Source organism: Lampetra fluviatilis, chromosome 60 (assembly GCF_964198595.1).
Source record: "Lampetra fluviatilis chromosome 60, kcLamFluv1.1, whole genome shotgun sequence".
Taxonomy (NCBI): Eukaryota; Metazoa; Chordata; class Hyperoartia; order Petromyzontiformes; family Petromyzontidae; genus Lampetra; species Lampetra fluviatilis.
Window position 1 is genome coordinate 7,945,208 of NC_136334.1, and position 22,320 is coordinate 7,967,527.

Below are 22,320 nucleotides of genomic sequence, written 5' to 3' on the forward strand. Positions count from 1 at the left end.
CGAAGGAGCTTTGCGCCAAAACGCGCCACCTCTTGCGACGGCCTTCGCGTGAACCGCTCCGGGCTGCCATACGCCGGCGTCTCGAGAGATTTTGTTTGATCCGCGGATCACGTCGGGGGAGGGGGGGCGGGGGTGGCGGCCACGGGTGAGGGTGGCACCGTTCCTACGAGGGCCGCAGTCTCTCTCACGTCGACACTTCGAACGTCGACCGCGAGACCCAAGTGAGCGCAATTCCGCTGCAGGAGTTTGCGCATCGAGACGGGAGATGGTGGGGGGGGGGGCGTCCAAAAGTAGTGAGAGTCGCACCAGCCGACGGCGAACGGCGGATGGCAAGAAAGGCCTCTCGCTCTCTCTCGCTTGCTCTACATCCGGTTCCGGCAGTCACCGGGACGCCGGCGCGGGGGGACGCCAGCGCGGGGGCCCCCCCTCCCCCACTGCTTAGCGTCGCGTCCATCGAGTGCAGCCGGAGAGAGCGATCGCACCGCCGCTAATCTGTAACTCTCGCGTACACACAAAGAGCCCCCCCACCACCCACGCCTCCCCACTATCCCGTTGGAGGCCCGCCCACTCGTTTGGGGCCAACATTCAATGGCAGGAAGTCGGCAGAATAAGAAAATTATTAAAGTGGAGCGAGCGAGCGAGCGCGGGTTACACGAAACACGCCAACTGTTATCAGCCGCCCAACCCCCTCCCGCCCAGCCAGAGTCAACACGTCACGAGCTGCCGTGTGTTATGACACGTCACGAGCTGCCGTGCGTTATGACACGTCACGAGCTGCCGTGTGTTATGACACGTCACGAGCTGCCGTGTGTTATGACACGTCACGAGCTGCCGTGTGTTATGACACGTCACGAGCTGCCGTGTGTTATGACACGTCACGCGCTGCCGTGTGTTATGACACGTCACGAGCTGCCGTGTGTTATGACACGTCACGAGCTGCCGTGTGTTATGACACGTCACGAGCTGCCGTGTGTTATGACACGTCACGAGCTGCCGTGTGTTATGACACGTCACGCGCTGCCGTGTGTTATGACACGTCACGTGATGCCGTGCGTTATGACACGTCACGTGATGCCGTGCGTTATAACACGTCACGTGCTGCCGTGCGTTATAACACGTCACGTGCTGCCGTGCGTTATGACACGTCACGTGATGCCGTGCGTTATGACACGTCACGTGATGCCGTGTGTTATGACACGTCACGAGCTGCCGTGCGTTATAACACGTCACGAGCTGCCGTGCGTTATGACACGTCACGAGCTGCCGTGCGTTATAACACGTCACGAGCTGCCGTGTGTTATAACACGTCACGTGCTGCCGTGCGTTATAACACGTCACGAGCTGCCGTGCGTTATGACACGTCACGAGCTGCCGTGTGTTATGACACGTCACGTGATGCCGTGTGTTATGACACGTCACGAGCTGCCGTGTGTTATAACACGTCACGTGCTGCCGTGCGTTATGACACGTCACGTGATGCCGTGTGTTATAACACGTCACGAGCTGCCGTGTGTTATAACACGTCACGAGCTGCCGTGTGTTATAACACGTCACGAGCTGCCGTGTGTTATGACACGTCACGAGCTGCCGTGTGTTATGACACGTCACGTGATGCCGTGTGTTATGACACGTCACGAGCTGCCGTGTGTTATAACACGTCACGTGCTGCCGTGTGTTATAACACGTCACGTGATGCCGTGTGTTATGACACGTCACGTGATGCCGTGTGTTATAACACGTCACGAGCTGCCGTGTGTTATAACACGTCACGTGCTGCCGTGCGTTATAACACGCCACGAGCTGCCGTGTGTTATAACACGTCACGTGCTGCCGTGTGTTATAACACGCCACGAGCTGCCGTGCGTTATAACACGCCACGAGCTGCCGTGTGTTATGACACGTCACGTGCTGCCGTGTGTTATAACACGCCACGAGCTGCCGTGTGTTATGACACGCCACGAGCTGCCGTGTGTTATGACACGTCACGTGCTGCCGTGCGTTATAACACGCCACGAGCTGCCGTGTGTTATGACACGTCACGTGCTGCCGTGTGTTATAACACGCCACGAGCTGCCGTGCGTTATAACACGCCACGAGCTGCCGTGTGTTATGACACGTCACGAGCTGCCGTGTGTTATGACACGTCACGAGCTGCCGTGTGTTATGACACGTCACGAGCTGCCGTGTGTTATGACACGTCACGAGCTGCCGTGTGTTATGACACGTCACGAGCTGCCGTGTGTTATGACACGTCACGAGCTGCCGTGTGTTATAACACGTCACGAGCTGCCGTGTGTTATAACACGCCACGAGCTGCCGTGTGTTATAACACGTCACGAGCTGCCGTGTGTTATGACACGTCACGAGCTGCCGTGTGTTATAACACGCCACGAGCTGCCGTGTGTTATGACACGTCACGAGCTGCCGTGTGTTATGACACGTCACGAGCTGCCGTGCGTTATGACACGCCACGAGCTGCCGTGCGTTATGACACGTCACGAGCTGCCGTGTGTTATAACGCACGGCACGGGTTGGTATTGTGGCTTTCCTGGATAAACAAGTAAATTCTTCTTCTTCTTGGTTCTTTCGGTAAAGTCACGTAGAAGGGAGATAATATAATAATAAAAATAAAACATAATAAAATAAAACAATTCTCACGACGTTTTGGCCACAACGCAAGCAGCCGTCCTCAGGTGAAGAACAGGTCTGTCGGAAAGACAGCGTCTGAACATTCAGAAAGAACCAAGAAGATGAATCCCTGCAGTCACGAAAGCTTTAAATCGAAATTTAAATTGTTATTATTGAGTATTATACCCAGGGCCCCCCCCAGTGGCCTCCGTGGCTCGTCACTGGGCGAGCGAAAAAACTCAGCCAAAGATTTAGGAGTTCCCCCGGCCACCAACGAACAAAAATAACTTTTTATTTTACCGGGTTAAGGCCCGACTGAGCTATGCAGCTCTGTTGTTTAGATTCGACCCGGCCAACACAAAATGAGAGCTCCAAAAAAGTGGCTTATCATCATCATCATCAACACATTGAAACTTATAGCAAGGCAATTACTCTGAACGCTCGATTATAACAAAATGTGGAGGGGAAACACCGGAGGACCCGGAAAAAATCCACACGGCCACGGGGAGAGAAACTCCAAATATACCGCAGGCACCTTCAGGGTCGGGATCGAACCCACGACCTCCTGCATACCAGGCGAGGAAGTTAACATCTCACCACGGAAAGAGAGACACGCAAACTACAAATATACAGCAGGCATCTTCAGGGTCGGGATCGAACCCACGACCTCCTGTAGACCAGGCGAGGTAGTCAACATCTCACCACGGAGAGAGAGAGACACGCAAACTCCAAATATACAAAAGGCATCTTCAGGGTCGGGATGGAACCCACGGCCTCCTGCAGACCAGGCGAGGAAGTTAACATCTCATAGCCACCGTGGCAGCCACTCGGCGAACAACCCAGGCTGCGGTGGGGGGGGCGTCTCTGTCCGATGACCTCACGCGAGAGGGCCTGCTGGCGATCTCATTAAACCCGCCCGTTGGGTGTGCACGTGCACCCACGCCACCGGCTCCACGCGAACGTCAAACTCAATTTGGCAATCAAGCCGTCGCCGCCGCGGTTTTTAATTTTTTCCTCGCTCGGGGGGCCCCTTTACTTAGGAGCACGTGTCGAGAGAAACGTTCGTTCCCCCCCCCCCCCCCAGGGTCCGAGCGGGGGACATCTGCGTTGCGTCGCCGGACAAGCGGCGGGGGGAAGGAAGCTTCTGGTTGCCACCTCCGGGGGCGACGCAACAAAGCGGGGAGGGAGCGACCCTCGCCACACGGGGAGGGAGCGGGAGAGCTCCGTGCAAACGACGCATCGTCGTCGTCGTCGTCGTGCGTGGCGCACGGCCGCGCGCAAACTCACAAAAGCCGGGCGAACTCTTCGCGCACCTGGGGAGGGAGACTCGCGTATTGACGTCAGCTCCTCCAACGAGCGGACGTGGCCTGGGAGGACCTGGACAGGTGGCGACACGAGGGGAGGGGGCGGACGCCTGCAAAACAGGCGGCGGCCTACGTCAGGCTTTGTGCAGATTTCCTCTCGCGGGGGACGGCGCTTATCGTCAACAACATCGGCCCAGTTCTATCCACTGCTGGATGAAGGCGTCCCCCCCCTCCTCCTGCTAAGATAAAATCAGCAGCAAAGACAAAGATCCCCCGTATAGCCGCCTTAACAGACTTGTTGGGGCAAGTGCTGTATGTTCGTGAGTAGCAGCACCTATGAAGGCCGGCACGGCACACGGGGGAGGGCGGGGGGCCACCACGCCTAAGCAGCGCTGTTTTACACAGGTACTCATTTGAGGCCGAGTCGACCTAGGGGAGGCCCAGTCCCAGTTCAGATAATATTCGCCGGTGATGGCCGCGAGTGAAAATCAACTCGGGTCGCCGGGTTCGTAGCAAAGCGCGCTGACCGCTACACTACCGCTCACCCCCCACAGACGCACAAACGAATACGCACACACAGCTGCATATTAATAATCGGTATAAAACAATAACAATAATTGCCTTTCCGTTGTTCCTCGGCAGATTGCATCTCAATATTTTTATAATCTGTTGTTTGGGAAAAGTTAAACGTGTTCTTTGTTTGAATTGGATGACTTTGTTAGCACTGTTTACTGCAGGCAGTTACACCCCCCCCTCCATCATTAAGAACGAACAATAATGGAGGTGGCCGTGTTGGATACACCAAGCTGCCAAGGCCGAGGCTGCTGGGTTCAAACTCTGGGGCTGGGTGCGTCGCTCTCGCTCGCTCAATCGTTCGATCGATCGATCCATACAAGAGCACGGATTAGACCAAAGCTGGACTCCTTGTTGCGGTCACACCTGGGCCCAGGCCCCAACCTACCTAGCCGCAGCACCTGCTGGGAGCAGCCAGGGTGGACTGACGAACCGGCGCTCGCCAATTCATCTCACTCACCGGTGGTCAGTCACCTCCTCATCGCTCTTTTATCGCTACCACCACCGCGGGTTCCTGTTCCCGTGAGCTGCACTCGTTGAGTCCGACAGCCGTGTTGAGGACTCGGTCTGTACCAGACGCTCACCGCGTCGTCGTCCCATCATCCGCGCTGTGTTCAACCACCACCACACGTGCAGGTTCACGAAAAGTAACTCGCCCAGCCACTCACTCACCCACTCCCCACACACTCGCCCACCCACTCTCAACTCACTCGCCCACTCACTCTCCACACACTCGCCCACCCACTCTCAACACACTTGCCTACCCACTCCCAGAGGTCGCAAACGGGTTTAGACTCCTTACCCGTACCCGGCCGCACCAGGGTCGCAAATGGGTACCCGTACCCGGCCGGGTATCGGGTACGGGTATCGGGTACCCGATTGCGACCTCTGCCCACTCCCCACACACTCGCCCACTCACCCCCACACTCGCCCACTCACCCCCACACTCGCCCACTCACCCACACACTCGCCCACTCACAGGGTTCACACCTTCCAGATTCTTCCCCCCCCCCCCCCCACGCTCTGCTCCCACCCTGAATTCCCTCCCAAAGCTCGTGGACAATAAATAATTCCACCAACGCAGTCGCAGGGTCCGGGATCGAACCAGGGGCCTCCCGCGTACCGGGCGAGGGGGGGGGTAACGGTCTCGTTGGGTGGCGCGGTGCCGTTAAGAGTTCCGAGTCGATCGACGCCGATAGCAGCGCCATCGCGGGGACGTCGGGGGGGCGGGGGAGGGGGCGGAAGGGCGCTAGATTTTGAAAATGTGACATAATGGAACAAATGAGAAAACACCGTGGTTGCATTATATTCCACTAGGCCGTTAATGCGTTCCACATACCGCCGATTTCCGTCGTAAGCAAATAAAAATATAAACAAAGATTTCCCACCCCCTCTCCCTTCCCCAGTGTCGCCCTAAACAGGCTGTGGGGTCAAGTGCCGTTCGCGGAGTAGCACCAAGTACTCGTTTGAGGCCGAGTCGACCTAGGGGAGGCCGAGGACCGGTTCGGATAATTGTCCCGGTGTTGGCCGTGAGCGGGAACCGAACGCGGGTCGCCGGGTTCGTAACACAGCTCGCTAACCGATGCACCACCACTCCCCACATACACATACTCACACACACTCACAGAATCACACGCAACAACAACAACCGCCATTCGCCACTAAGTGGCGGTGACGTCACCACGGCGCTTGTGCCAGGCCATGTGCACCTTGAGGCCAGACACACACACAGACACACACAGACGCACGCACACACACACAGACACACACACACGCACACACACACACAGACACACACACACAGACACACACAGACACACACACACGCGCGTGCGAGTGGACAAGCGCAGGCTGCGAGATAGAATTGTGCCCACGTCACCCCATGATAGTGTAGGAGAATAAACAGCTACAGATGTAAAACATCACATGAGAGAGACTTGAGAATCAGAAACATTCGCACTCACGCAACCACACACACACACAAAGACAAAGACCTCCCGTATAGCCTTAAGAGACTGTTGGGGCAAGTGCTGCGAGCGAGCGGCACCTCTGAAGGCCGACACGGCGCAACGATGTGGCCAGCACCACGCCCGGCCACCTTCTCAATGTTGATTGTTGACAACAACAACAACAACCGCCATTTGCAATAAAGTGACGGTGATGTCACCACGGGGCCTGTGCCAGGCCAGGTGCGCTTTGAGGCCAAGTGAAAGTGTGAAAGCCTCGCTGGCAGGAGGAGGTCACGGGACAGACCCAGCAGGTGCCACGGGATGACCGACTTGAGATGACCGGCAGATGCACCACCAGCCGTGCCCCCTGCCGTGCCAACTCGCTGCGTTTTAGCGGCCCGGCAGGAGGACACGCACGCATGGACGCGCGCACACGCGCACAATAGCGCACACATAAAGGGACGGACACACACACCCATTTCCTCTGCCTCCATTAAGCCTCGCGTTCAAATGGAACTATTCTGGTATCTGACGACATCCCGGCAAACGGAGAGCTTTCTGCTTGGGTCAATAAAGGGTGCAGCTTACTGGCGTACACACACACGCGTACACACACACTCGCACGCAAAAACGTACACGCGCGCACACACACACGCACCTACACACACACGCACCTACACACACACGCGTACACACACCTACACACGCACGCGTACACACACACTCGCACACAAAAACGTACACGCGCGCACACACACATGCAGGCATGCACACACACACACCTCCAACAATTGCCCAGCTCTGCGGCCCTCTATCAAGCTGCTTTGGTGCCATTTCTCAATTTTTTTAATTCATTTTGATTCTGCGTGGTAGGAGTGGCAGCCATATGGTTTTCATTTGATTGGCAGTGGCTGTATATGGGATTTGGTCCTCATATATACAGGGTGCTTCAAAAAAATGTTAACACTTATATGGGACTATCGTTTTTAATGGAAAAAGAATGGATAATGCCCTGTAACATAACAAATTGTATGTAACTAGCTTCTAAAAGTCAAAGTCTCCCACTTGTCCGCCATCATTGTCAACGCGTGGCCTGGGATCTTCTCCAGGGGGTCTCCAGAGCCTGGAGGAGGAGGCACATTTCTCGTGGTGTTGTTGCAAATTCTCAGAAGTGAACTTTTTTTTTAAGCGCCCTGTATATAATTAATGTACAGCGTCATGTAATGCTGTTCGCATGAATGACGCCAAATCAAGTGAAAGAATGATTATTATTAAGGTCTGTGGGGGTCCTATGCCTGACCGGTACCAGTAAAAAGTGTTAACACTCCAACAATTATCCAAGCTCTGCGTTCCTATCTTGTTATGCTTGACCAACACCAGACCGTGAGTGTTTCCACGTGTGAGGAAACCGGAGTACCCGGAGACAAACCCCGCACGTGTTAACAGGGGGGGTCCGTTACCACTCAATCTCAACAACGACAATCGCCCAAGCTCTCGCGGTCCTACATCGGGATGTCCGACCCAACTCCATTAATGCGCGAGGGAACCGGAGCACCCGGAGACAAACCTTCCCGCCCGCCCGGCGCGCGAGGGGAGTAACGATCGCCCCCCCCCGCCACCCCCCACCGTGACCCCACACGGCGGCACCTCCGGAGGACGTCACGCGCGCCAGAGAGGATATCGTCATCTTGGCCACGAACTGGTCGTTGGGGTCGCCGCTCGCCGGGAAGGTCTTCAGCTCCTTGTCCAGCTGCTGGAGCTGCGTGCCCATGGCGGTGACGCTCTTCTGCACGTTCTCCGTCGACACTGGCGGGCGGGCGGGCACAGCGATGCCGGGCGGGTGAATGCCGGATTAAAACGACGGCGGTCCGGTGATAACGCGACAATGCCGCTATTGAAACCAAAACAATGTTTTTTTTTATGTTACCCAGTAAAGGCCCCACTGAGCTATACGGCTCTTTTTCTCAGAAGCGACCTGTCCACGACAAATGACGGCTCAACGAAGGGGCTCGCCATCATCATCGTCGTGTGTGCAAACGCGTAGATGCAAAATACCCTAAAACGTGCGACGTCGATTCTAAATGTGGAAGGACAAAACTGGAGCGCCCTGTGAAAAATCCACGCGACCACAGGCAGAGAGACACGCAAACTCCAAATATACAGACCTCCTGTATAGCAGGCGAGGTAGTGAACATCTCGCCCGGTCATACAAACTCCACACACTCACCGACTCGCTCAACAACAACCGCTATTCACTACCAAGTGGTGGTGACGTCACCACGGCGCTTGTGCCAGACTATGTGCACTTTAAGGCCACGTGAAGTATCGAACGCAGGAGGTCACGGAACAGACCCAATTGCCATGGGTTGACTGGCCGATGCACCATCTATGCCAACTTGCTGTGCTTTAGCCACCCGGCACTCCGCTCGTTGTTGTGAGCGTCGCTCCTCCGCCCTCCGTTGTTGTTGGAGGGCGACTGCCTCCAACTGCCCAGTAGCGTCCTTCACGAGCCTCCTCCACAGAGGCCGATCTTGACACCGCTGGTACCAGTCATCGGCAAGTCCACTCCGTTCCACACTCACCTCGCACACTCACTCGCACACTCACTCACACACTCACTGACTCGCATCCGTGAGCTGCAAGTGTTCCCACTGCGCCGCTACAGCCCACGTGACCGCTGGCTTACGCCGGCGGCGTTCAGAACGGCCGCATCTTCACGGGCGAATTCACAATAGCGAAAAAATATAAATCGCAATATAAAAAAATTATAAAAATTATAATCCAAGCCATTTGTCCACGTGGCTTTCTTACCACGTTCTATGCGGCCTCATTTGTTCATTAGGAAAATTTACGATGCTCAGTTCCAGACACACAGGCACAGTGTCACGCACGTGTCCCTAATGTAATAAAACGCGCTAATGCTGAGTCTAGACTGATGCGCTTAATTAAACCCTCGCCTGCCCGAGACGGCCGGGTGGCTCTGGGGTGAGAGACGCCGACTCGGCACGGATCCTGGGTTCTCATCTGGGCTTCAGCTGCCCTCTGTGGTTAAACCGGGTTCTCAAGCGCAGAGACCCATAGGCTCACACAGAGACCCGTAGACTCACACAGAGACCCGTAGACTCACACACAGACCCATAGACTCACACAGAGCCCAGTAGACTCACACAGAGACCCATAGACTCACACAGAGACCCGTAGACTCACACAGAGATCCATAGACTCACGCAGAGACCCATAGACTCACAAAGACCCATAGACTCACATAGAAACCCGTAGACACGCACAGAGACCCGTAGACTCACACAGAGACCTGTAGACTCACACAGAGACCCATAGACTCACACAGAGACCCATAGACTCACACAGAGACCCACAGACTCACACAGACGGGGGGTTGCGATTGAACCGGGTTCTCAAGCCTAGCGAGTCGCTCAGAGAAAACCTTTTCCAGGGCTCCCTCTAGAGGGGCGGCCCTGCCTCCAGCAGGGAAGTGTCCAGCGGTTGCGGGTCTGCACCTTCATCTCGACACCACCCGCCCACAACAGGGGGGCCTGCCCAGCCCACTGTGTGCAGGCGGCAGCCCCTGCGGATGCTCAATCCACTGCTGGATGAGGGCCTCCCCCGCGCCGTGGCCATGATGGGATTGTACTGGGGGGTGGGTGAAGATGAATTTCTCAAGGAATATTTGCGCAAGAAAATTGCAAGGTGAGGGGGTTGGAGGGGGGGGGGCTGCACCGTCACCCGTTGCGTATTTTTCGTCTTATCCGATTGGTCGAGCCGAATCGAACCCAACGGTCGTGGTGGGCGGAGAGAATCGACGGCTTCGACGAATCGGATATCGCAGCTGCCCTGTCCACGCGGCCACCGCTCCTCCACCTCCCCCCCCCTGCTCCTCGCGCTCTTCCACTGCAGCTGCTTCCTCCGAAATAAATAACCCCCCCCCCTTCCTCCCCCCCTCTTCCCCCCCCCTCTTCCTCCTCCTCCTCCTCGCGCAGCAGGAGACGAGAACAATCAACAGGAAGGCTCGTGGACGAGGCTCGCGGACGAGGCTCGTGGACGAGGCTCGCGGACGAGGCTCGCTCTTCCCTAGGCCCCGGGCAGGCCCGCCGCGGGCGACTCGGCAAAACGGGGGGGGGGGCAACTACTCTACCCCCTCCCCCACATCCCCCCAATCCCCACCTTCCCGCCCCACCCCCCGCAAGTGGAGGTTCCCTAGAGAACGGTGGGAAAGCCCTCCCAACGCCACGATGGCTTTGCTGCTGCTACCGCTGCTGCTGCTGCTGCCCCTCCTTCCGGGGAGAGGCGAGGCCAACGACAACGACGGCCGCCTCCAGCGGTGGCGGCGCCCCTCGAGAGCCGTCGCCAGAGGTTGCAAACGGGTTTTGATTCCTTACCCGTACCCGTACCCGGCCGGGTACGGCTAGCCGGGTATCGGGTAGGGTACGGGTATCGGGTACCCGGTTGTGACCTCTGGCCGTCGCCCGCGCTGGCCTGAGGGGCGCTCGTCTGAACAGCCGGCGACGTAGCTCGGTGGGCATCGCCCCGCTGGTCAAGTGAAAGCGAGTTTAGTTCCTAGCTCAGAGGAGCCCGCCGCGCGCGGGAGACGGTGCGGCCTCCGACTGGCCACGCAGGTTCCCGCGGAGTTCCCGCTGCTTCCCGTGTGTTCCCGCTGGTTCCTGTAGGGTCCCGTGCCTTCCCGTGTGTTCCCACGGAGTTCCCGCTGGTTCCCGTAGGTTCTCACCTTTGGCCGCCATCTCGACGCTGGCGATCTCGCTCGTGAACCTCGCGACGTCCGGGTGCTTCTCCTCGCACAGCCGCGCCAGAAAGTGCAGCAGCGTCTGGGACTGGTCGTGCGACTTCGTGTCCTTCAGCTGCATGCACAACAACGACGACAACAACTGACAAAGATGCCCCGTACAGCCTTAACAGAATGTTGGGGCAAGTGCTGTTAGCGAGCACCTAGGAAGGTCGGCACGGCACACGAGGGGGTGGGTGGCCAGCACCACGCCCGGCCGCCTTTGTCTCCCCCAGTGGCGATGTTTACACACCGCACCAGGTACTCATTTGAGGCCGAATCGACCTAGAAAAGGCCCAGGACCGGTTCAGATAACCGTTACCGGTGTTGGCCGTGAGCGGGAATCTCGTCGTGTCCCACGTCGCTTCGTGTCCCGCGTCTCACGGCATTCTACACCGCACCGCGTTGCGCGTGGGCCCCCCACGTCGGGCGTGTCCAAGCTCGTCGCGTCCCGTCGCGTCCCGTGTGTCAATGTCCCGTCGTATCTCCGTTCCCGTCGGGTCCACGCCCTCGTCCGCGCCGTCGCTCGCTCACCCGCTTCAGGAAGGAGAACTGGAAGCCGTGGGCGCCGGCGTTGCGCGAGCCGGCGTTCATCACGTTGCCCACGAGCAGCACCAGCTCCAGGAGGCGCGCCAGCCCGGCGCTGCGCCGCACCTCGTCGCACGCGGCGCTCACCGCCACCATGGCCGGGCTCAGCACGCCGGCCTGCTCCGCCAGCTGCAGGCGCAGGAGGATGGCGGCGAGGCGCGGACGCAGGCGCGGCACTGAGCCGATCTGAGCCGACCGACGGCGGGGGGGGGGGGGTACGGATGGAGACGACGACGACGTGAACGTTACGAAGGGTCGGCTGTCGTCATGATGTCCCAACGTTTCGCCACCTCTCCCCCTACCCACCCCCGGCATGCTGGCATCTCCTTCAGGGACCGAGCATCGTCCGTGTGCGTTGCGTGTGTGTTATGTGTGCGTTGCGTGTGCGTTGCGTGTGCGTTACGTGCCTGCGCGTAGCGCTGGTGTTAGCGGTTAGTGCGGCTGCGCTACGATCCCGGCGACCCGAGTTCGATTCCCGCTGGCGGCCGACACCGGTGACGATGATATGAACCGGTCCTGGGCCTCATCAAGGTCGACTAAAACAAGTACCCGGTGCCGCGTGTAAACATCGCCACTGGGGAGACAAAGGTGGCCGGGCGTGGTGCTGTCCACCCACCCCCACGTGTGCCACAGTGCCGGCCTTCACAGGTGACACTCGCTAACGGCACTCGCCCCAAAAGTCCGTGAAGGCTACGCGGGGGATCTTTATCTTTGCCTGCCGCTAAGTCCGTAAGGGAGCGGTGGAGCGATGCTTCCCGGGCCCCGAGCCTCTATTCCTTTTCGCGACGGTCGATTTCGCCGTCGTTTCCCCGTGGCTTAATCACAGCGGGGCTCGAACCCAGGGTCACCGGCGTTCACCGGCCCGGCGCGCGTTCACCGGCGAGAGGCACCCACCACCACGGCGAACTGCTCCGGCTCGCACATCTCCTCGAAGTCGTCGCGCATCTGCATGAGCGACGCCAGGTGGTCCGGTTCCGGCAGCTGCTTTATGAGGTTCTGGGGGGGTGGGGGGTGGGGGTACCGAGTCACGGACACGGACACCCGTCAGAGCGAGCGACGCGCCACACCGACGCGTCGTTGACGGGCCGTCGCACAGAAGCGACGTCGAGAACGCCGTCACGACACACACCGCAGTCAGAATGTTGACTTGAGACTGCGGGAGGAACCCGATGAGCTGTGAAGCGCTTTGTCGCAGGCGTCCAGTCGGGGCACGGGGTCAGAACGTTTCAACAACCGACAATACAAAACCACAATAGGAGTTCCAAGTACGGGAAATGTAAACAAATCGCTGAACGAATATAGAAATTTAACTAAACTATTTTTATTTTACCAGTTGAAGCCGACCGAGCTATTTTGCTTCTCTTTCAGAAGCGACCTGGCCACAGATGACAGCTCTCATCATCACGTGGACATGTACAGCAGCCAAATAATCGAAATTAACGCCCGACAAAGCGTCTTGGTGGAGTGTTCTGAGAGATCCAAACAATCGAATTCCACATCATAGAGGCCTTCGAAGCCTGCCTGGACCTGAACCGGGCAGGGAGTGGCGGGCACGGATGTCTGTGCGGGGTGTGGGCGGTAGGGGAGGTGGGCGTGGGGGGGGTGTGCAGCTCTCACCTGCACCATGGACTCGGTGAGATTCTCTTCGTCCACGGAGAGAACGGCGTTCTTGATGCCCACGTAGGACATCTTAAACGAGCCCAGGAAAATGGCTGCCGAGACAGACGCGCGCACGGTCACGGCGGGGATCCCCCCCGCCCCCCGCTGAGCGGTCAGCGAGCAGCCCGTTAACCCCCTTCCCGTTCCGAGGCGTCTGCGAGTCGCAGGGTGGGGCGAGCGGGCGTCCCGTTCACCGCCGAGCAGTTAGCGGTCAATTTAATTGAGAGAGGCGTGGCTGCGGCGGCGTTGTTTTGAAAGACGTTGTCACTCAGGGAACCGCAGCGACACGGCTCTGCGATAGCCGGCGCCAACCTGTGCCGCACGCCCTCCACCCACGTGGCCTTTGACTTCCGATTCCGTTTGGATGACGTACGTGTGTACCGTCCTCACGCGTACGTCATCGGAATGGGAAAGTTGTTCGGGTCGGGACGGAGGGCGCACGAGGGAGGTGGGTGGTCAGCACCGCGCCTGCCCGTCGATGGCGCGCTGCGTCAGGTACTAATTTAAGGTTGAGTTGACCTAGGGGAGGCCCAGGACCGGTTCAGATAATCGTCACCGGTGTTGGCCGTGAGAGGGAATCAAACCCGGGTCGCCGGGTTCATGGCGCAGAGTAGCGCTAACCGCTACACTACCGCTCCCTACAAATGCACACACACGCGCACGCACACACACACACACGCACACACACGCACACACACGCACACACGCAGAGTCACTATCAGCACTGAGGGTTAATGGTTTTGCACTGTTCCAGAGTCTGGAGAAGCGACGAGGCTTTGCTGTAGGTAATTAAATAAATAACTCCTCCACAAAAAACCGTTAAACTTATTTTAGTTTCTTACACAACCCACAAGCCGCACGACCTCCTCCTGGGACGACATCTTATCAGCGGCATTGATTGCCGACAAGGAACACTCTGGGCCGGTTTCAACATTCAGTCTCCCATCAGCAGAGCCAGGCTACTCGCTTCAACAAACGCTTGTTTGTAATGAAGGCAAGGATGCCGATAAGATTAACTCCCGAAAGGCCGTGCGGCCGACCGATTGTAAGAAGCTATACTTACATTAACACGAGTAAATAATCCTTCATAGTAAATAAGCCTTTTATATATTTGTTTAATGTCCATTGGCAAACATGGGAAGGCGTTATTTACTCTGTTATGATTATCATTAACATCCTCCAACGGGCTTCATGATTATTCTGGGTCAAGTGGAGGTGATGTGAGCGTGTCAGGTCGCGCGGAGGTCAGAGCGCTCAACCCGCGGACATCGAGGTCACCAGCTGGAATCCCGGCGACCTCCCCTGTGCTACCCTCCCTCCCCTCCCTCCGCTCCCCTCCCTCCGCTCCCTCCCCTCCCTCCCCACCGCTACTCCCCCTTCCTCCCCTCAACTCCCTCCCTCCCCTCCCATCCACTCCCCTCTCCTCTCTCCCTCCAACCCCTCCCCTCCGCTCCCCTCCCTCCCACCGCTACCCCCCCTCCCTCCCTCCCTCCCTCCCCTCCCCTCCCACCCTCCCCCCTAGGGCTTCGAATCTCTCCGAGCTCAGAGTGCACGGCTGGGCCACTGTACCCCGCACCCAAACCCGCGTGCCTTCACTTCTCTCCTTTGCGCGACGGTGGCTGCTGTTGTTTGGGAACGATTCGCTCGACCCCTCCCCTCCTGTCCCACCGTTCGTCGCCTCGTCCCCGTTGCCCGCACGGGGCGTGCCCGTTTGTTCATTTTGTGAACGTCGTTCATTTTGTGTTGTTCTTTGCGCGTCAAGTCTGAACCCGCACCGCCTCCGACGCGTTCCGTCGCGTTATGCCGCCCGCACGACGAACGCCGTCGCCGTCGTTCCGCGCCGACGGCACCACCGGTCCCTTCGCTTGCAAACCTAGCTGGGTAGCTGGCTACACGCGACGATGCAGAATCGCGGCGAGGCTTACACAGGTTCTGCGCCGCCTTGGGGTCCAGGACCTTGAGCTCTTTGACCTTCTTCCTCTGCGTCAGCAGCTTATTGCCGTCCGCGTCATCGTCTTTCTTTCCTGCCGAAGCCAAACGAGAACGCCGCGAGCCGTTAGCATTTGCACCTCCGTGGGCGGCGTCGTCGTCATCATTGTCATCAGTCGTCATCGTCGTCGTCATCGACGTCATCATCGTCGTCGTCACCATCGTCATCATTGTCGCCATGTGGCCACGCCAAGGTGCCAGCTACGATGTTCCCCATCGTTTCTCTCTTGCGGTCAGCAAAGAGCAGCGGAGTTGTACTGCACATCTATGCTGTGCCGCGTCTATGCTCCCGGCCTTCGCCAGCCCACGCGGCTGACCAGCGCGGTACAGAAAGGTCAAGCAACGAACCCCGTCGCGACCCACGTGGGCGTGGGGAGGCCCTCGTCCTAGTTCAGCAGTGCAGTCATAACGAGGGCTGTTGGGCGACTTTGACGCCAGTGACGTGATAACGACCAGACAATACAAACGGAGAAGACAATACAAACGGGGTTGACAATACAACGACCTAGGGGAGGCCCAGGACCGGTTCAGGTAATCGTCACCGGTGGTGGCCGTGGGAGGGAATTGAACTCGAGTCACCGGGTTGGATAGTGCAACGCGCGCTAACCGCTATGACAGCGCGCTCATCGCAGGACACACGCCCGCACAGGTCACACACACACTCACGCAGGACACGCACACTCACGCAGGACACACACATGCACAGGACACACGCAGGACACACACACGCACAGGACACACGCACACTCACGCAGGACACACACACATACACAGGACACACGCACACTCACGCAGGACACACGCACACTCACGCAGGACACACACACATACACAGGACACACGCACACTCACGCAGGACACACGCACACTCACGCAGGACACACACACAGGACACACACACACACATGCAGGACACACACACACTCACGCAGGACACACACACACACAGGACACACACAAAATCAGGAACCCTGAAAGCGCGTCACGAAACCGCAACGTGCATATTTCCGGAAGCGTCGAATCCGAAGCAACAAAAAAAGACTCGGACGCTGGAAATAACGAACGCAAACAAGAAAACAAAAACAAAGGCCAAAATGGGAAAGCCGCGGGCGGCGTCGAGTGCCTGCCGCGTATCCTGTTGTCGCTCGGCGCCGTCGCAGAAAAGTGCCGAGCGACAACACGGAGGGCTGACGCGAGACGCGGGGCGGGTCTCGGGAGACGGGGGGCGTGACAACAGCGTCGTCCGTTCCCCCGCTCGTCGTTGCGAGAGGTTCGCGGTTCGAATGCAGCGGCCGCCCCCGGTAAATACTGCCGTGCGCGTATTGACCGCCTTGCGGTGACGGTGATGATAATGCCACCGAGCGCCGTCCGCGTCGCTCGCGGTGAGCGTTAAAGATCCCCGTGACGTCGCTCGCAAGAGGCGGGCCCGTCGGGGTGCCGCCATCCAAGTTTGAGAGGTTTCACCGCAGATTTCTCGACGGCGGGAATCTGCGAAGCGATTCCAGGACCCTCCTGCGAAAAGAGTCACGAGACTCGGCGAGGCTTTCCCCCCCCCACCCCCCCACGCCGCGGGGGTAAAGCAAACATGAAACAGGAGGTGTATTTAAAAATGTTAAGCACAATTAACAAATATAATCACGGGGCAGCTGAACCTCGCTGCGTCTGGGACCGGCGACGGGCCGCTTCGCAGGCGCGAGACGGCGGCCGCGTGCGTTCTTCCGCCGGCAGCAGCAGCAGCAGCAGCAGCGTCGTCGTCATCGTGGTCGTCGTCGCGAGCAGCGCGGTTACGAGGCGCGCGGGAATCTCGCGGCCGATCGAGTCGCGGCGAACCGGCGAACCGGCGAACTTTGGCGGGAACGGTCGAATCCGAGATGGGGAAGGTTTTGGCGAACTGCGAATGTTTCCGTTGTGCGGGAGACGAAGGGAAGGAACGAGACCGGACGACGGAGGTGGAAAGCCAAGACGAATGGGGCGGAACGGATGAGACGGTGCGAAAGAGACAAACGCTCGAAGCGCAGCTCGTGAAAGGCAACATCTCACAAACACGAGAGGGCCGCCACTCGGTGCCGGTGACGTCACCGCGGCGGTCGTGCCGGGCCAGGTGCGCCCTCTTTGAGGCGCAAGACGGGACACGCCGGCGACACGACAACCACAAACAACGTGGAGGGAAACGTCGGACATGACACCGACCTCTCGTGGACAACATCGCACAAACACAACAACGCAGGACAACGCAAACACCAGGGAGCTCTCGCCAACACCGCCAACTCGCAAAACACGACAACGCCGGGTCTCGACCCGAGCGAGAGTGAGAGCGAGCGAGTGGAAGGGAGAGCGAGCGGGAGAGAGACCGAGCGAGCGGGAGAGAGAGCGAGCGGGAGGGAGAGCGAGCGAGTGGGAGGGAGAGCGAGCGGGAGAGAGACCGAGCGAGCGGGAGAGAGAGCGAGCGGGAGGGAGAGCGAGCGAGTGGGAGGGAGAGCGAGCGGGAGAGAGAGCGAGCGGGAAAGAGAGCGAGCGGGAGAGAGAGCGAGCGAGCGAGCGAGAGAGAGCGAGCGGGAGGGAGAGCGAGCGAGCGGGAGAGAGAGCGAGCGGGAGGGAGAGCGAGCTGGAGGGAGGATGTGCGGGAGTCGTCACGAGCTCCACGGGACCTCCGCTTCCCGCGCGTGCGTGCAGGATGTTTGCGACGCGCACGCGGACGCACGTGGCCGCGCGGGAACAATGAATACCACCACCACCGCCCCCCACACGCCCCCCCCCCACCGCCCCACGTGCATTTGTCCTGACTCCGCTAATTGGCGGATGTCGCGATAGCGAGCCGCGCTCGTTAGCCCGCCCGCCCGCCCGCCACGTTGTGTTCCGAGGGAGATGCGACAGGTGGGCCGGGCATTGTTCACGCCGCTAAATGTGTTGTTGTTGTTCAAACCGGCAGCCGAATAATCGCTCTTCCCGGGGAAATATTATTTCCGTCCGTGTGTGTCGTTCGCCGGACGGACGTCCACACCGCTCCTGTTGACACAAACACGCCTCGCTGCGCCGCAGCCAGTTGGCCACCGCTCGCTCGTAAAGCTGCTGCGATCAATCGCTGGCCACTCAACAGTTCAGTCTCTGGGTCTCTATTGAAGTCCAGTGGTCTATAAGTCTGCGGATCTTGATTCAAGTCTCTGGGTCTGTGGAGAAGTTTGTGGGTCTCCATGTAAGTTTAAACTTGCGAGTAACTTGGTTTGCAAGTGTTTTGCAAGACGAGCAATTTTTTAAAATAAACATTAATTTGATAAACGAGTGAGGTCTTGCAATACGAGTAGTACGTGTATACACGCTTTGTCTGCCGAGCGTCACGTGATCACAACTGATATACGAGTGCTTTGGATAACAAACACGTTTCCGGAACGAATTATGCTCGCAATCCAAGGTTTTACTATATTTAAATCTGCGGGTTCCTATGTGAATCTATGGCTCTATATTAAATATGTGGTTTTCCAAGTCTATTGATCTGTTTTTCGATCCATGAGCGTACATGTGAATCTCTGGCTCTATAAATAAATGTGGGTTTCTAAATCGACGGCACCACCCACAGCACCGACAGGACATAATATTGACGCGGTTCTGTTTTGTTGTGGACAGAACAAAAACACCACATTGGGGGGAACGCGGCCGGATATAAACCCTGCCCCATCGTACGGAAACACGCACACACACAAAAACATAAAAGATCCCCCATATAGCCTTAACAGACTGTAGGGGCAAGTGCTATTAGCACACACACGCACACAACAACAGCCGCCATTCACCACTAAGTGGTGGTGACGTCACCACGACACTTGTGCCAGGCTAGGTGCACCTTGAGGCCACGTAAAGTGTAGAACGCCCGCTGGCAGGAGGTCACGAGGCAGACCCAGGTGTCACGGGTCGACTGGCTGAGATGACCGAGATGACTGGCTGATGCACCACCTGTGCCCCCTACTGTGCCAACTTGCTGTGCTTTAGCCACCCGGCGCTCCGCTCGTTGTTGTGAGCGTCGCTCCTCCGCCCTCCGTTGTTGTTGGAGGGCGACTGCCTCCAACTGCCCAGTAGCGTCCTTCACGAGCCTCCTCCACAGAGGCCGATCTTGACACCGCTGGTACCAGTCATCGGCAAGTCCACTCAGCTCCACGTCCTCCTGCACTACATCACTCCATCTCTTCTCTAGCCCGTTCCGCGCCCATTTAGCCCCCTCGATCCGGCCGAACAAAAGCTGTTTAGGCATGCAGTGGCTGGGCATGCGGGCTACATGACCCAGCCAACGCAGCCTTGCCTGCCGGAGGAGCTCACCGATGGGACTTTGCCCAGATCTTTCAAGGATTTGTAAGCTCCTCACACAATCCAGCCTGGTTAAACCCAGGATGGATCGTAGGCAGGCCAGCCTAAATGTTTCTAACCGGCGAAGATGCTCCATTAGGGGGGTCCATGTTTCGCAAGCGTAGAGAAGGGAGGGAATGACCGTGGCCGAGAAGACCTGAAGCTTCGTGCGGAGCGACAGACCAGGTAGCTTCCACACAGCGTTACGCAACCGATGAAAAAATATTGCCGCTCGACTGATTCGGACTGAGACCTCTGCAAGCACACACACACACACGCACACACAAAGATAAAAACAAAGATCCCCCATATAGCTTCAACAGACTGTAGGGGCAAGTGCTGTTAGCGAGCACCTATGAAGGCCGCAACGGTACATGAGGGGGTGGGTGGACAGCACCACGCCCGGCCGCCTTTGTCTCCCCCAGTGGCGATGTTTACTACACACCGCACCAGGTACTCATTTGAGGTCGAGTCGACCTAGAGGAGGCCCAGGGACCGGCTCAGACATTTGTCACCGGCAATCGAACTCGGCTCGCCGGGTTCGTAGCGCAGCAGCGCGCTCACCGCTACAACTTTCGCTCCGCACACACACACACATTTACACACACACACAATTACACACACACACAATTACACACACACAGTCGCACACGCTCGCACACGTGCGCTCAAGTGCACGCACGTGCGCTCACGCAAACTAACAACCGACTGATGGACGTGGGAAGCCTTTCCCGCCCGCCCCGTGTTTGTTCCTGTCCCGTGGTATTTTGCGTCAAAGCGACCTCGCTTTTAAGGGCCGCTCATCCTGTTGCGAACACGACAAGCGGATGTCCGCCACCCAACAAGTGAAGTGACATTTTTTGTTTTTTTTTCATAAATTCCGATCCAGATTATCTGTCGGTAGCGATGGGAGCGACTGGCTCACGGGAAATTCTCCGACGTGGAGACGACACACGGAACCCCGCAGACCCCACGGACCCCACGGTCCCCAGGGCCCAGTTGTAAGATCAACGCCACCAAAGAGCAATTGACCAAAAGCAATGGCAGCAGGAGGGCAGATGGTGGGCGGCAGAAAGACGGACTGACGAGGAGGAGGTGGCGGTGACACGAGAGTAGAGATGAATGACAGCGAAACGTCGGCAACAGATGGGATGCGGTGATGACGACGGCGACGTCGGCGGTGACAACGTAAGGGGCCGCGTGGAGCGAGAGAGAGAGAGAGTGCGCGAGTCTCCGCGTGTGCCGCCACTGCGGTCGCCTTGCGCACCGCGAGTAGACGGTGACGTGGGGCGCAGGAGCGAGGGTTCCGTATCGGCGGGGTCTGTGGGTATCGGATGGGATGAGGGTTCTGTGTTGGTCGCGCTTCGTACCCCCCCCCACACACACCCCGCCGATGCCGCGGTGCCGCTTCCCGATACTTGCGCGGCTCGCGGAGTTTCCGGTAAAATCTGTGCCGGCAGGAAAACAGCGGGGGGGGGGGGAGGGGGGGGGGCTGGGGGGGGCGCGTGGTTTACGAGGACGAGGGACACGTGCGGAGGACGCGGGGACGGACACGCGTGTCCGCTCGACGTGGCATTCTGTCACGGACGCAGGTGGGGGAGTCGAGATCCGGATTCCGGAGCATTTGGCACGCCGAGCGTTCCCGGCGTCCTCTCGAATTGGGCGGGGGGACGGGAGTGGAGCGGGGGTGGGGGCGGGAGTGGAGCGGGGGGACGGCCGCCGCCGCCGCCGTCGGCTACGCGGGGCGCAAATCGCGGTTCGCAGAATCCCGGCAAGGCGGTGTGACGACCGCGCGCCCACTGGCTTGCGGACGAGGGCGGAGGTGGGGAAAGGAGAAACTGTGCGCACTCGTGGGGGGGGGGGGGCGGTAGGGGGGAGCCCCAAAGAATTTTGGGGGAATTTTGGTGAAGGCCCCAAAACTTCCCGCGCTGCAGCAGCAAACAGCAACAACAACCACAACACACACACGCACTCACACACGCACGCACGCACACACACACGCACACACGCACTCACACACGCACACACGCACTCACACACGCACACACACACACGCGCGCACACACACACACGCGCGCACACACGCATACGCGCGCACACACGCATACGCGCGCACGCACACGCTCACACACGCTCACACGCAATCACACGCTCATGCAAACACACGCTCATACGCACGCACACATGCAAGTCGAAAAGTCGATCTGTATCGATCGGAATGATGAATCGACCAGAATCAACCGAATCGAATAATCAATGTGAATTGACGACTCGATCATAATCCATCCGAGTCCAACAAATCCATATAAATCAAATAATCAATCTAACTTTACGAATCGATCAGAATTTAATCTGAATCGCAAATAATCGATATGATTGGAGAATTCGATATAAACTGATGAATCTATCCAAATCGATCCGAATCGATGCCTATGTTTCATGAGAATCAGAATGTTTATCTGCACTGGAGGAATCCGATGATCCGCGAAGCTCTGCG

General features: G+C 58.1%; 1 protein-coding gene across 1 annotated transcript in view; it reads right to left on the reverse strand.

The window, feature by feature from the left end:
• Positions 1-22,320, reverse strand: part of LOC144950996 (protein diaphanous homolog 2-like) — a 46,859-nt gene that overhangs the window by 12,519 nt on the left and 12,020 nt on the right. Inside the window, exons 14-19 of the mRNA XM_078881206.1 lie at positions 15,425-15,523; positions 13,458-13,552; positions 12,735-12,836; positions 11,787-12,026; positions 11,199-11,328; positions 8,136-8,260 (exon numbers count right to left, since the gene is read on the reverse strand). Coding sequence (XP_078737332.1) covers positions 8,136-8,260; positions 11,199-11,328; positions 11,787-12,026; positions 12,735-12,836; positions 13,458-13,552; positions 15,425-15,523 — 791 coding nt within the window. The remainder of the gene's footprint in view (positions 1-8,135; positions 8,261-11,198; positions 11,329-11,786; positions 12,027-12,734; positions 12,837-13,457; positions 13,553-15,424; positions 15,524-22,320) is intronic.